The sequence below is a fragment of the Nomascus leucogenys genome, chromosome 5, assembly GCF_006542625.1.
Source record: "Nomascus leucogenys isolate Asia chromosome 5, Asia_NLE_v1, whole genome shotgun sequence".
Lineage (NCBI taxonomy): Eukaryota > Metazoa > Chordata > Mammalia > Primates > Hylobatidae > Nomascus > Nomascus leucogenys.
This window is the reverse complement of record NC_044385.1, coordinates 53612699-53629166: the sequence shown is the minus strand read 5'-3', so window position 1 is coordinate 53629166 and position 16468 is coordinate 53612699. Positions and strand designations below refer to the sequence as shown.

The window sequence follows — 16468 nt, the reverse complement described above, 5'->3', positions numbered from 1 at the left end:
CCAGCTTCTTTTAAGGATATTTCCCTTCTCATGTAACCCATAAATATATACACGTACTGTAAAGTTAAAAATTAAAACAAGTATATTTCCTAGATTTTGCAAACACACTTATGCTTATATCTCATTGGCCAAAACATAGTCAAGTGGCTACACACAGCTTTCATGCAGGCTGGAATATTTTTATTCCAAGTGGCTTTGTGCCAGCTATAATTAGGGTTTAGTTACCAAAGAAGAGTTCAGTAGCTATTGAAGAAGAAGTAGCAATCTGCCTTAGTAGGTAATTGAAACATTGTAGCAGGTCTGAAGGGCTATAACAAGGTGAGCAGTAGCCTTTGAGGAGTTAGGCTGCCATTACTTTGTAAGAGAGGAAAAAATTATTTTTCCTCCTACCCTCCTAGGTTCTCTGCCTGGGACCTTGTAAATTAGACTGACAAAACAAATTGACAAGAGAAACCCAAACAATTTATTAATGTGTGCAGCACACCCCACGTGGGAGGAACCTCATGATGAGTAACTCACAGGGGAGTTAGAGCTTAGATTTATATAGCATCTTAACAAAAGAGCAATAACTTTGTAGAGAAGTGACAAGACAAAGGAAAAGAATGTTGAGTTTCTAGGGCTGCAAATTTTGAGAAGGCAAATACCTGAAAGAAACTAATGGAGAAGGTTTGTGTAGGTCTGTCTTGACACTGCCTTCTTTATGGACATAAAGCTCCCTCGGAAGAAGGGACTTACAGCAGTCCTCATTCCTCAGAAGTTTCTGCTTATAGTCATCTAAGAGAGACTCCAGGAAGGCTTCTTTCTGCTTCCATTGCATCTCATTTGCCTGCAGTTCAAAATAATCTTTATGCCAAAGAGGCATATTTTAAGGTGACTTATTCTTGTCCCCTAAAACTTAGAGTAACAATGCATCAACTCTGATCTTCCCACAGTGCAGGTCCATCTAAACTCATAATTAAAGCTTATTCTACAGTGTTTCATGCACAATTTGATTTTTAAAAATTCTTTTTAAAATTTATATTCTCATGGAATCTGCCTTAAGGCTACTTTTTGCAAAGCTTATAGCTTGCAGTGAATGCCAAGAATGAGTTCTCAGAAAATTCCAGCTGAGCAGGGCAGGGGGCAGCTCTTCTGAGAGAGTCCGCACCAATATCTGCTCACCATGTATTCATTGAAAGGGCTTGTTAAAACACAAACATCCACCAGATGGCTTTTTGAGGTCGGGTTGTGAGACACCTGTGGCCTTGTAAAAGCACTCAAACCGCATTCTCAGGAGGCTGTTTTCAGCGTTCCTTATCACACACTCAACTCCTTGTCCTGTTTTCAGGGTCAAGGAATTACATTCTTATGGACAAATAACATACACACAGTGCCTCAGTATTTTTCCATGCCCCAACCTCAAATGCCTTGTACGTAAGTTTGAATATGTGGCCGTGCGCCCCCCATGCTTTTCTGGCCCAGGTTGTTTTGGTGAGGCATTCAAGAAACATCAACCCAACATGTAAAAAACAATTAGAAGAGCAATTTAAATCTTTTCTGAATTCTCTTGACAAAGACCAAAGGGAATCCATTCATGACACCCTGTAGAACTTCTTAAAATAGTCTTTCCCGAATTCTCTTAAAATCTTACACACACTGCAATCTGTGTGCCCCTTTTATAACTTCCCACAACTCTTCCCCCAGATTGGGCATTGCGGACTTTTATATTTCTACTCCTCCTTCCTCACCTCCTGATCTTTTCCTTTAACTACCATCTGCCCATTTCTTTGTGTTTTGTTGTTGTTGTTTGTTTTTTTGAAACAAGTTCTTGCTTTGTTGCCTACACTGGAGTGCAGTGGTGCAATTACAGCTCACTGAAGCCTTCATCTCCTGGACTCGGGTGATCCTCCTGTCTCAGCCTCCCAAGTATCTAGGACTACAGGCACATGCCACCATGCCTGTCTAATATATATATATATATACATATATATATATATATATATACATATATATATATATACATATATATATATACATATATATATATATATATATATTTTTTTTTTTTTTGTAGAGATGAGGTCTTGCTATGCTGGTCTCAAACTCCTGGGCTCAAGCCATCCACCTGCCTCGGCCTCCCAAAGTGTTGGGATTACAGGCATGAGCCACTACGCCCAGCTTGCCCATTCCATTGTAAAGCAATGAAACCAGTCTGAGAACAACAGTTTCACCTGATCTATTACCCTAGTTCTCCAGGAAACGATCTGGCATAGATCCAATTATCTTTTAATGTTCAAAGGAATAGAAGAGCCTGCAAATGCTCATTTATCAATTTACCTAATTTTGGATACACAGAGTAAAATATATAAGCCTGTAATCTTTATTTACTTTTGTGGTGTAAATATTCACCCATCGGGAGCTCCAGGAGGACCCTGTCCTGGAGCTGAGGGAAAGTCCTGAAGAACATGCAGCCTCGGAAGGGGAACAGAGGGAGGCAGGAAGATAGTGAGGGGGGAGGTGTTGGGGAGAGGAGGAGGGAGGCAGAGGGAAGAGGAGAAATTCCTCTGTCTCTGTCTCTCTCTGATTCACTCTGTCAGTGTCTCCTCTGTCTGTCTTTTGTCTCCATCTCTGTCTCTGACCCTCTTGCTGGTCCTGTGGGGAGAGAGGGCTGAGGAGGGAAGAGCAGGGTTGGGGCAGGGGGACAATGGCAGTGCCAGGTGGAGACTTGTCCTTCAGAGTTCCCAGACACCCCTTCCTAAGCATCTCTATTTCTCTGCATCTATCTCTGATTCTGCCTCTCCCCTAAAACCCACCATATTACTCTCTGTCTCTCTCTCTCTAGATCACTTTCTGTTTCTCTCTTTAATCTGTAATTCTAAAATCCAAAAACTTTTGAGGCAAAGTTTTCTTCCAACTCATTTGACAGAAAAAACCTGACCCAAACTTTGTGATGCTATTTATTGTCTCTACAGAGCCCACTTAGTGTGAATATTTTTGTATTTTTATATTTTACAGAGAAATATTAGTAAGACAATAGTTTAAGCGATATGGTTTCTAAAGTCCTAATAGTTCTGAATCTGAAGTAAGCCATTAAGATGAAGAATTACTTGCAATTATTTCCTGTAATACATGTTCTATTTTATGTCCATATTTATGTAGGGCTAAATTAGATTTTCCTTTTTAAAATAATTTATTGTACAAACATTCTGTATATAAACCTATAAAAGATACTGAAGAACATGCATTCCTCAACAAGTAGAACATGGGATATGTAAATAAAAATTATTCAAAGCTTAGGATTAGCAAAAAGAGATCATTGGAGTAAATGCTCAATGGATTCCTGGGCATTTTTCTAGCAGGCCCTCTGGAGATGATCAATTCACAGGAGTATGTGACTCTGATTGAATTTTTTAAAAGTTCTTTTAGAACTCTTTAAGCATAGAGGTTAATTTGCAGTAAATTTATAGGAAGGCAAATGATTCTTATCTGAGAACAATGCAAATGATTCCTGATTATAGTAGAGCAAATATATTTTGTCCATTTTGTTTTAATTACTTTCCACCAGGGAGAAAAGCCAATTGCAAATATTACAGTTTGTTACTCTGTAGGATATTAACCAGTTTTGTATCTATTGGAAAGGTCACTTCAGAATGCTTTTGACTGACTGACTATATGCATTCCTATTCCTCAAATTCTTCTTTGAACCAGTTGTAGCATCTGAATGTTTCCTCATTAATTAATGAGTTGAATTAAATCTTTGATATATATTCATCTTATATTTACTTAAGTGTCATGTTTTTAACTTTTTGAAAATCATATCTTAGAGGGTGCTTACACTATAGGAATTTGTATATTAGTTGAGAAAAGATAAGACATAAAAAATCATAAGGCAGCATGTGATAAATGGCAAGTGATCATATGGATTTTGGGGGCTGTGGTAATTTCTGGATGACTGTGTTTTTTTCATTTATGTCTGCATTACTTTCATTCATTTAACAGACAACTGCTTTGCAATATGAAGCACCGTGGAAGGGAATACAAATACAAATCAGACACAAACCCTGTCCTGGAGTTAGCAGTTTCCTGTGGGAATAAAGGGGAGAAAAAAACACCTTTCCTCTACCATATTGTATTCAGTGGCTGGGACCTGCAAATTAGACTAAGACAGATTAACAGGAGAGAAAATTCTATTTATACATGTAACTTGAGTACATGTGGGAAAACTCAGTGATGAGTAATTCAAAAAGTTGGTTAGAATTGGGGCTTATACATCATCTTAATAGGTGAAGGTGGGGAGAAGAAAGGCACTTATAAGAAAACAGATTACTGGCCAGGTGCGGTGGCTCATGCCTATAATCCTAGCACTTTGGGAGGCCAAGGCGGGTGGATCATTTGAGGTCAGGAGTTCAAGACCAGTTTGGCCAACATGGTGAAACCCCGTCTCTACTAAAAATACAAAAATTAGCCAGGCATGGTAGCACATGCCTGTAATCTCAGCTACTCGGGAGATTGAGGCACAAGAATTGCCTGAACCAGGGAGGTGGAGGTTGCAGTGAGCCGAGATCAAGCCAAGACACCATCTCAAACAAAAAAGAAAACATTATTTTTTGGAAAGGTAAGTGGGTTTTCAGGGGAAAAGTAGGAAATTAGAAAGTTTTGTGATAATGTTTGTGTACATAAGTACGAGTGTTCTTCCTGTCTCCTTCAAGGCCATGAAATTTCCCTGGAGAAGGAATTTGAAATATGTTTTACTCATGCTCTCCCCTCCAGGATAGACCTACCCTGAAAAGGAATTTATGTTAACCTTATCTCCAAGGTTGCTGGCTTCTGTCAGGTAAGGAAAGCCCCCAAAAGCTCTGTTCCTTTCCATGTCACTGAATCTCAAATATCTTCAGCTCAAAAGAATCTTTGTGCCAAATATTTGGGGGTGGCATATCTTGATTCCTTTTAGGAGAAAGACATAGATTAATCATTACAAATAGTAATAATGAATGGGGAAGAGAAGAACATTTGCAAACTTACTGTGTCCTTAATGCTTTATTATTCTATTAAAACCTGAAATTTTGTAGGAATTTTACCCCAGTTTCATAATTAGGGCACAGAGAACCAACCAAGTGTTATAGTAGTCACAAGCAAGATGATATGGGAGCCCTCAAAACAATTTTTCATGCCTTAATTCCTGAGACCAAAGGATTCCCCTCACCTCTCTCTTTGCTCATTTGGTTAACTCTGGACTCAGGCCAAATCTTGTCACTGGAAGAGCCACAAAGTAGGAAGCCTGGGTGCAGGCCTGGCAAGCGAGAACAATGTGTCACTGCAGGACTTTGGAGCTCTCAGCTTTGGAGTCAGTTAAGACCAGCTCCTTGCTGGGAAGGCCTAACTCTGGAGGGACAGAGACAGGTAAGGTTAGTTTACTTCCTTGAGCTTTCGTCTTCAGTGCTGCTAACAGCCTTAGGATATCTGGTATTCAGGAAAGGAGGATGAGGTAGCATTCAAAATTGGGTCCTACCTGGGCAAGAACCAGGGATTGACAGCCCGTTCTCTTTCCCCAATGCTGGCCAGAGTTACAGAAAGTTGAACTGTAAACATTGGCAAATATTGACAGAAGTCAAGGTCATGGCAAGACCATTTGGCCCACGTTTGTTGGGGAACGATAAGCCTGCAGTTCAAAAAGACTGGTCAACTGGATTTGCATTCCCAGAAACCAGGAAATTTCTGAAACTGAGTTTTAAACCTGGCAACTGTTTTACCATCCCTTTGTATTTTTGCTGTTCCTCCCTATACCAGCTTCCTTACAGCTGTTCTGATTTCCTGTCGTAAGATTTTTTCTTTTCATTTTCTCCAGGGAGGGTAAATCAATATAACCTCTTCTCTAGAAAGGAGGTAGTTGGGCTGGTCTTAAGCAATGTTAGAAGATCTATTTTTTTTCAAACCAGGTGTCTGAGCTGGGTGAATTCCAGCCTGGGGAGAGGACTTTGATCACCAGATGTTTTTCTGGTGTGCGTGCTGTCTTATGGTTGCGTGGCGGGTTTCTGCTTCAGATGGTACGTATGCTTTCCTTCAACTCAGCTTACAGGCACTTGGTGTCCGTTCGCGGTGTTTTGAGGATCTCTGTCTAGGTCTTTAAGGAAGTTTACATTTATAATATTTATTCTTCTATTGAAAAATCTCAAATTGGCCTAATGCTCTGCACTCAATAGGAGCTTAGTGTACATTTAAATGATGACCCTGATCTCTGAAGTGGGTGGTTACTGTTTACTTTCCCTTTCTGTTCTGGGAGCAAAAAGAGTACCAATTTTAAAATCCTGGGAGGTCTTACTTGTTATAAACTCCAGGACCGCTGTTTGGGTAGGGGACTATTTGTTTAAAAGTGGACAACTTGTGGCTGAATTTGAGTAAAATTCCTGTTATACTTTCGGAAATAAAACTTTGGAAATCCGGCCAGGCGCGGCGGCTCCCGCCTGTAATCCCAGCACTTTGAGAGGCCAAGGTGGGCGGATCACGAGGTCAGGAGATCAAGACCATCCTGGCTAACACGGTGAAACCCCGTCTCTGCTGAAAATACAAAAAATTAGCTGGGTGTGGTGGCGGGTGCCTGTAGTCCCAGCTACTTGGGAGGTTGAGGCAGGAGAATGGCGTGAACCCGGGAGGCAGAGTTTGCAGTGAGCTGAGATTGGGCCACTGCACTCCAGCCTGGGTGACACAGGGAGACTCCGTCTCAAAAAAAAAAAAAAAAAAAAAAAATTGGAAATCTGTTGGAAGGGAAGGACATGGATGTACATGGACATGGAAGAGTACAGGCATCAGGATCAATAATCCAGCAAAAAGACATGAGGATGGGGAAATCTAATAAGAGCTCCCTGACAGCACATGATATGCCAAGTGAATCTGTTTTCTTTTTCCTTCCAGCAGAGCACTGTCCAGAACTTTCTCCAGTGGACAATAGCATATTTGTCGCAAAGGAGGTGGAAGGACAGATTCTGGGGACTTACGTTTGTATCAAGGGCTACCACCTGGTAGGAAAGAAGACCCTTTTTTGCAATGCCTCTAAGGAGTGGGATAACACCACTACTGAGTGCCACTGTAAGTTAGATCTTTCTGTTATCTTTGCCCATATTGATATCCTGTTTTACTCCTTCACATCCTACTTCCTATAGGCTGTGGTAAAACTTTATAAGAAAACAAAAATTCTCAATTTCTAGGAGACCTCTTTTAAAGCACTCCAGTGGAGGAGCTTCTCTCGGAAGCTCCATGATCAGATCTTGATCAGTATTAATTTAGTTGAATTAATAGAATCAATTCCCTCTATGGGAAAGAAATAATTTCTTCCAGATATTAGAACTAATTTTTTTGCTATAATTTGTTTAAACTTATAGTGCTTTAAAAATGTTTATGTTATGGAAAATTTAAAATGTACACAAAAGACAGAAGAGTCAAATTCACTCATATGGACTCATCACACAATTTCATCAATTATCCACACATGACTAACCTTGTTTCATGTATATCCTCACTTTATTATTTTGAAGTAAGTGCATCGTATCATTTTATTTCACCTATCATATAACTTTTGAACTGGGAATAGTTTATATTCTCAGTTTACCAATGTGACAATTGAGATCTAACTGACTTGCTCAAGGTCACAAAACTCATTTCTGGTATCCTCTGTGGAGATGGGGAATAATTAATCCATATCCTATTTATTACTACTATTTTTTAAAGAATAGTTGCATTAGTTCTCTTGTATACCTAGAGTAGAGCACACCAATATTATTATCCTTCATTCATATAACCAAACTCATATATTCCTGTGCATTCTCTCCTGTTTTTTCCCATGCCATGGGAAAAAGCACAACAAAATAAAAAATGCTAAGTAAGTGTATATTTGGCTGGATGAAAGGGAAGGAAATACTTGCCTCAAACATAGGCTTACTATTTTGAGCCACGCTTAACATAACAGTACAATAAACATGATTGGTAACTTTCAGTTACGTAATTAATTATTTTCAGTTGCCAATTCATGTTCTTGTGCATGACAAAGCTCTTTTGGGCTGTACTTAGGTCAATCTCCTCTTTTTTTCATTCTGCATTGATATGGTAGTACCATGTACTTCACCCAATTAAAAATGTGCAGTACTAGCTCTAATTTGCTATTTTCTCACTGAAGACTGAGGAGGTCTGGCCTTTGCTGTGTTGGGCTTCAGCCTTGCCCTTTCAGATTGTTGCTTATTTTCTTCTTCAGTGGGCCACTGTCCTGATCCTGTGCTGGTGAATGGAGAGTTCAGTTCTTCGGGGCCTGTGAATGTAAGTGACAGAATCACGTTTAAGTGCAATGACCACTACATCCTCAAGGGCAGCAATTGGAGCCAGTGTCTGGAGGACCACACCTGGGCACCTCCCTTTCCCATCTGCAAAAGTAGTAAGTACAAGAGAAACCATCAAGAATCCCCAAAATACTGATTAGTAGTGTAAACTTAGACATTGCCACATCCCTGGGATGCTTTTCTCTTTTTTTTGTGTCAGGGACAGACTTCAGATCTAGCAGACAGCCGTGAAACAAGTGGAGCTCACAGAACCAAATCTCACCTCAAGAGACTACATTCCATTGCAGTGAACAGCAGCTAAAGCACACTTTTTTCCTTCTCAGATAGGGGTCCTGTCCTACTAGGTCTAATGTAGGGTAGTTTGGAGCATCGACTATTTTATTTTTTAATTTCAAGACAGTGACTTTGTTTGAAAAGTAAACACAAAATAGGGGGAAAAGATCATAACTCATCTATTGCAAAATTATCTACAAGGCTAAAGACCCTCTTTCTATCACTACAGTTCATATCTCTCAGAGTTAGTAAATTGAGTGTGTTTATTTCATGACTTTTTCTTATGTTTATACAGACATTTAAAACAAACACACACAAATAAAATATTTAAATTAAATAAGCATTAAATGCCATTTTGTGTGTATGTATATATATAAATATACCTGTAGAAAAGGGGACTTGCTATACATATTTTTAAATTGCTTTTTTTCATGTAACTATATACATGGCCATTTTCCTAGACCAGTCCATATAGCTCTATTGTCTGCTATTTAATAACTGCATATGTCATAATTTATTATATGGCTCTCATATTATTTTAATATTTTTGCTATTAGGAAGAATGCCGAAATGAATATTTTATACACACATGTTCTTATGTCTACGTTGTTATTTCTTTCTATTTTTTTTTTTTTTTGAGATGGAATCTTACTCTATTGCCCAGGCTGGAGTGCAGTGGTGTGATCTCAGCTCATTGCAACCTCTGCCGCCCAGGTTCTAGCGATTCTCCTGCCTCAGCCTCCCGAGTAGCTGGGTTACAGGTGCCTACCACCATGCCCAGCTAATTTTTGTATTTTTAGTAGAGACGGGGTTTCACCATCTTGGCCAGACTGGTCTCGAACTCCTGATCTCACGATCCACCCACCTCAGCCTCTCAAAGTGCTGGGATTACAGGCGTGAGCCACCGCGCCCAGCTACTACGTTGTTATTTCTATAGGATAGATTCCTAAAATGATTGCTGGATCACAGGATGCCATTATTTGCAGAATATACTTCAAATATCCAAGAAAGTCTACTAAAATATTTAATATTTACTTGGATACAAAATAAATATTGAAAAAATCAATGTTTTTATTTTCTATTAATAATTATTAGTTGAATTTTAAATGTAAAAATAATTCTATTCACAAGATCTATAGGAAAATTTACTGAAAGATATAAAACAAGACTTGAATGAAAGAAAAGACATGCATGATCCTGGATGGGCAGACTTAGTATTACAATGCAATGCCTCCCAGAATTTTAAATTAAAAAATATGAAAAAAACATTAATTAAAGAATCTCATCTGGTAGGATACACATCTAATATTGTAAATATTTTTGGGAAAATGATGAATGATGTATATATTTGACTGGATCAAAGGGAAAGGAATACTTGCTGTATTAGATAGTAAAATATACTACAAAGTTACTATGAGCACAATAGCATTAAAATGGCAAACTGTAGGTACTACAAATTATATATCATTAAAATAGCAAAGTATAGGTACATATAAGTAGAACAGATTAAGTCAGGAGGAAAAGTCTATTCAGTGGTGATGGAATAATTATCTATTTGGAAGAAGACAAAGTTAGGGCTCTAGCACACAACATATTCATAATACATTCCAAATGGATTTTAAATATATAACTATAAAAAGCAAAATTATTAAATCATTAAAAGAAAACATAATATATTTATTACATTGGGATGGGGAAAGCCTTCCTAAGCGGTTTCATAAAACTCAGGAAGTCATAAAGGAAGAAAATGGGCAGATTTAATTAAATTTTTAAAAGAAAAACTTCTACATACTAAAAGACATCATATTGAATAAAGTATTTGAAACATATTTGATGGTTAAAGAGTTAATGTTTTTAATAAACAAAGATCCCCTAGAGATCGGTAAGAAAAAAACAACCCAATAGAAAATAAGCAAAGTTGGGTAAGGACAGGCAATTCCAAAATAATGGCCCTAAACAGCACTTCTATCTCCTGATTATATGAAAGGATAGTGAACATTACAAATGATTATAGAACTGGAAATTAAAATTAGATATACATCTTTTACTGATCAGATTAGCAAAAAATGAAAAGATGGATTTAATTTAATACTATTCGTGACCTGAGGAAATAGCCATTTATGTCAGTGAGAGCGTAAAGTGCTGTCACTATTTGGATGTATTTTGGCAGTAGCTACTAAAATAATAAAAGCCAGGCATGGTAGTGCACACCTGTAGTCCCAGCTACTTGGGAAGCTAAGGCAGGAGGATAGCTTGAGTCCAGAAATTGGAGGCCAGCCTAGACAACATAGTGAGGCCTGTCTCTAAAAAAAAAAAAGAAAGAAATAATAAAGACAGGCAGTTTAAGAGCACAAACTATATAGGCTGTTACATGAGGGAATTTGGGGTTATTTAAAACACACATACATACTATTATATATACAGTTAAATCACATGCATATAATAGCATTTTATGTCATTAGCTTGACACAAGTTTAAAGTATTTCCTTATTTCTTCCAAATGTTTTCCGTTTTACTCTCTTTTAATTCAGTAGTTTCTAATCTAGTCTTGACCACAGGATCCCTGTCTTTTTATGTCACTTCATTATCTAAATATAGGATGAGTTCCCTAGGTTTCTGAATAAACCAGATTCTTTGTGTTTATTCTTTCTGTTTACCACGTCATCTCCTTCCGTTCAAAATTGTACTCATAAAAGTTACCAGAACTCTGATGGACTGGAATCCCCCGAAAAACTCCTGGAAATTCTTCTTGCTTTCCTCTATTCAGCCTTTGAGCTCAGTCTCTGAGCTTTAAAAAATTACAGCGTATTAACTGCATAAGTAATATTAATACACCTTTGTTGTAGAAAAATATAGAAAATAAAAGACGAAACCAATTACGTACAAGCCATCTAAGGATAAGGGCATTAAGTATTTTGGCATATAACTTTCCATACTTTTTTCCTGTGCTTATGTTTGTGTAACCATGATTTACAAAAATAATATTATACATGTTCTTTCATGATCTGCTGTTTTTACTCAACAATTTGTTTAGAAGATTTTTATGTTTCAGTAAATATACACCTACATAATCATTGTTAGCCACTATTTTTGATCGACATGTTTAGTGTCCTGTGGTCTCAGAGCTGACTGGGACCTTAGAGATGATATTATTTAACCTGCTTATCTGATAATATTAGGAAGGAAGCCAAGAGGAGCAAAATGGCTTTAGTGCTACATAGCTAGTGGAAGAGCCAGTATCAAGACTCACAACTCCTAACACGTCATCCTGCTTTCTTTCCACAGTTCCACAGACTCGTCCTCTTCCCTTCCAGCCATGTTCTCCCCTATTTCTTTTTCTCTTGAGACAGTCTTGCTCTGTTGCCCAGGCTGGAGTGCAGTGGCACGATCTTGGCTCACTGCAACCTCCACCTCCCAGGTTCAAGCGGTTCTCGTGCCTCAGCCTCCCAAGTAGCTGGGATTGCAGGTGCGCACCCACGCTGGGCTAATTTTTGTGTTTTTAGTAGAGACTGGGTTTCACCATGTTGGCCAGGCTGGTCTCAGATTCCTGACCTCAGGTGATCCACCCACTTCAGCCTCCCAAAGTGCTGGGATTACAGGTGTGAGCCACTGCTCCCACCTTCTCCCCTTTTTCTGATACTCTCTTTGATATAGTTTGGATGTGTGTTCCTGCTCAAATCTCATATTGAATTGTAATCTCCAGTGTTGGAGGTGGTGCTTGGTGGGAGGTGACTGGATCATGAGGGTGGATTTCTCATGAATGTTCTAGCACCATCTCCCTAGGTACTGTCCTCGTGACGGCGAGTGAGTTCTCATGAGATCTGGTTGTTTAAAAGTGTGTAGCGCCTCCTCCCTCTCTCTCTTGTTCCTGCTCCTGTTATGTGAGATGCCTCCCTCCCCCTTTGCCTTCTGCCATGATTGTAAGTTTCCGGAGGCCTCCCCAGAAGCCAAGCAGATGCCAGCACCATGTTTCCTGTACAGCCTGCAGAACTGTGAGCCAATTAAACCTCTTTTCTTTGTAAATTACCCAGTCTCAGATATTTCTTTATCACAATGTGAGATGGACTAATACACTCATGTTTCACAACTCTTACCCACAGGGGACGTCAGCTTCCATTTGAGCTCACACGCTTCATCTCCTCTCTCAGGGAGTTATTTCTTCAGCCTTCACCTATGGCCCAATTTTTCTTTTCTTGTACGTTAACAATTAGCTTCTCTACAACTTAAAATTTCTTTCCTTGAGCTCCTGCTAGTCAGATAATACTCCCATATCCCTACTAACTCAGAAGATGAGCTGGGGGAAAGCTCTTTCCCATGGACAAATACGATTCAGAAGAGAAGGAAATGAATGAAGAACATGTTTCCAGATCCCACAGGTGTTGCTGTGAGGATGTCAGGTGCTGGCACAGGTGTTGCTCTGAGGCAGTCGGGTGCTGGCATAAACAGCTGCAATCAGGGGTGCTGTTCATTGAGCATGCCCGGCCCTCGTAACTGTCACTTCTGTACTCCTTTCTCTCAGGGGACTGTGACCCTCCTGGGAATCCAGCTCATGGCTATTTTGAAGGAAATAATTTCACCTTAGGATCCACCATTAGTTATTACTGTAAAGATAGGTAAGTGAATACAGCCTGTCAAATGCCAGATCTTGCCCCTTGGCAGCATTGTTTTTGGGAATAACCCAGTCCATGTCCACCTGGTCATCTGATTTCCTACTGCTGCAGGATTCTGAGCTCATTCTGATTTTGAGAGCTGCTTTGGCCCTCTGCTAGCTCTCCTCAATCCCTAGAAGACAGACTGATCCTACTAAAATATCCTACTTACCCCAATGCAAGTATCTCTTTTTCCTCTCTGCCAAGACAAGATAAATTATTTAAAATGAATGGATTTGGCTGGGCGTGGTGGCTCACACCTGTAATCCCAGCACTTTGGGATGCCAAGGCAGGCGGTTTGCTTGAGGCCAGGAGATCAAGACCAGCCTGGCCCCAACATGGCAAAACCCTTATCTCTACTAAAAATAGACAAAAATTAGCTGGGCGTGGTGGCATACTCCTGTAATCCCAGCTACTCAGGAGGCTGAGGCATGAGAATCGCTTGAACCCAGGAGGCAGAGGTTGCAGTGAGCCTAGATGGCACCACTGCATTTCAACCCAGGTGGAAAAGTGATACTCTGTTTTAAAATAAATAAATAAATAAATAAATAAATAAATAAATAAATAAAATGTATGGTTTTTTTGTGTTTTTTTTTGTTGTTATTTTTGAGACAGTGTCTCTCTCTGTCACCCAGGCTGGAGTGCAGTGGTGTACTCATAGCTCACTGCAACCTCTGCCTCCTAGGCTCATGAGATCCTCCCACCTCAGCCTCTCTAATAGCTGGTACTACAGGCATGGGCCCCCACGCTTGGCTAATTTTTTAAGGTTTTGTAGAGACAGGGTCTCCCTATGTTGCCCAGGCTGGTCTTGAACTGCTGAGCTCAAGTGATCCTCCCACCATGGTTTATCAAAGTGCTGGAAAGTGCTGGAATTACAAACATGAATCACTGTGCCTGGCCTAAAATGTATGTTTTCTAAAAAAAAAAAACAAAAACAAAAACAAAAAATTCAGAGAATATAAATACTAAAAAACAAATACAGAAGTGCAGAAATATAAAGACTTAGTGTATAGACCCTTAAAGCCCCCTAATTAACTCAGAGTCATGTGGCCTCACTGGCATTTTGATGTCATTATATACCTTCAATGCACTTTGCAGGCAACTCTCATATTTTTCTGATTAAAAGCAATTGCTCCTTTTTAGCCCCTTCGCTAAGATTTATTTGCAGGGTCTCTCTCATTTTCTACTCCTTTTTAGAGCTTAGATGCCAGATGCCTTTTTAAGTTATTGAATGATAAAGTGCTTCTGTCACTCTCCCCACCCAAAACCTGTGTGTGTAAACACCTGATTCAGAATTTCTCGCTTCTCTATGTTTTATGGGTTGACTCATCACTTGGGTCCTCCCCACCTCCAGGAGAATGGTTTTACTTTGAACTGCTTTGTAATACCAAGATAACTTAAGCATGCACTGAAGGTCAAGGGCAGGGAGGTGGATTCCATCACAGCATGAAATACTGAAATACAACTACACAAAACCAGTCTCCATTACCCAATTCAGAAAGTGGAAAAGCTAAGCCTTGTTCTAATTTCTGTTCAGGTACTACTTAGTGGGCATGCAGGAGCAGCAGTGCATTGATGGGGAGTGGAGCAGTGCACTTCCAGTCTGCAAGCTGATCCAGGAAGCTCCCAAACCAGAGTGTGAGAAGGCACTTGTAAGTAGGAGGCTCGTGTCTGTCTTGTTCACAGCTGGATCTCCAGGGCCTGGCATCACTCCTGGCATATGCTCAGTATATATTTGTTTAATGTGGGACATTTTGCTTTTGAATGGGTTGGCCTTGGCCTGGCTGTAGAAGGGGCTCATAAACTATTAACTCACATTTTTATAAATGGAAGTTGGAAGTTCCCATTCACCACCATCATCACAAATACCTCATGAGACCCTGTTGGTAGAAGTTGTTGTCTCATGTGCCTTATAGAGCAGTGGTTCCCAACCTTTTTGGCACCAGGGATGGGTATCATGGAAGATGACTTTTCCATGGATGGGGGTGGGAAGAGTGGGGATGGTTTGGGGATGATTCAGATGCATTACATTTATTGTGTACTTTATTTCTATTATTATTACATTATAATATATAATAAAATGATTATATAACTCACCATAATGTAGAATCAATGGGAACCCTGAGCTTGTTTTCCTGAAACTAAAGGGTCCCATCTAGTTAGGAGTGATGGGAAACTGACAGATTATCAGGCATTAGATTCTCATCTGGGTGTGATGAGAGTCAGTGACAGATCATCAGACATTAGAATCTCATCTGGGAGTGATGGGAGACAGTGACAGATCATCAGGCATTAGATTCTCATCTGGGAGTGATGGGAGACAGTGACAGATCATCAGGCACTAGATTCTCATCTGGGAGTGATGGGAGACAGTGACAGATTACCAGGCATTAGATTCTCATAAAGAGGAGTCAACCTAGATCCCTCGCATGAGCAGTTCACAATAGGGTTCACGCTCTTATGAGAATCTAATGCCACCGCTGACCTGACAGGAGGTGGAGCTCAGGCAGCAATGTGAGTGAAGCAGAGTGGCTATAAATATAGCTGAAGCTTTGCTTGCCTGCCCGCTGCTCACTTTCTGCTATGTGGCCCAGTTCCTAATAGGCCGTGGACCAGTACCAGTCTGTGGCCCTGGGGTTGGGGATCCCTGTTATAGAGCAAAGCAGATAAGCACAATGCGTGAGAATTGGAAAAGTCTCTAAAATTCTTCTAGGCTCCAAAACTAAACAAACAACACTGAACAGATCCATTTTCATTGAGATTCTTCTTTTAGTTCATATTTATTACTGGGATAATATTAATAAGTATATGTAAACCAGAAAATACAAATGATTTGCCATGTTGAAAACCCAAATCTTTACTTAAGCTAGCCTGGTTCTGAGCCCCCATTCAGAGAGCTAACTGCTGCTCACCGGCTTCAGAGTATATAGCTGGGTCTCAGTCCTTATGTTGTAACTTGTAAAAAGTTTTCTTTCTTCAGCTTGCCTTTCAGGAGAGTAAGGACCTCTGCGAAGCCATGGAGAACTTTAAGCAACAATTAAAGGAAAGTGGCATGACAATGGAGTTGCTAAAATATTCTCTGGAGCTGAAGAAAGCTGAGTTGAAGGCAAAATTGTTGTAACACTGCAGCTGAGCAGATGTAATAGAAATAAACCTATGAATAAATTTTCTTCTTGGTTCTGAAATTGGTTTCAGATTTACCTCTTATTGGGCTGAAATTGCCAACTGCAGTTGTATAATGCA

General features: G+C 39.7%; 1 protein-coding gene across 6 annotated transcripts; it reads left to right on the top strand.

Moving 5' to 3' along the window:
• Positions 1-4978: 4978 nt before the first annotated feature.
• Positions 4979-16410, top strand: C4BPB (complement component 4 binding protein beta). Of its 6 annotated transcripts, none has more exons than XM_012504043.2 (7): positions 4979-5795; positions 5916-6023; positions 6889-7062; positions 8222-8398; positions 13096-13189; positions 14763-14877; positions 16206-16410. In XM_012504043.2, the coding sequence occupies exons 2-7, from the start codon at positions 5966-5968 to the stop codon at positions 16344-16346; spliced, it is 759 nt and encodes a 252-aa protein (XP_012359497.1). In that variant the 5' UTR covers positions 4979-5795; positions 5916-5965; the 3' UTR covers positions 16347-16410. The 6 variants fall into 6 exon arrangements, with proteins under 6 accessions (XP_012359497.1, XP_012359498.1, XP_003282408.1 ...); XM_012504044.2 differs by having other exon boundaries at positions 4979-5379; positions 6892-7062; positions 16206-16405; XM_003282360.3 differs by having other exon boundaries at positions 4979-5379; positions 16206-16405.
• The last annotated feature ends 58 nt before the right edge of the window (positions 16411-16468 follow it).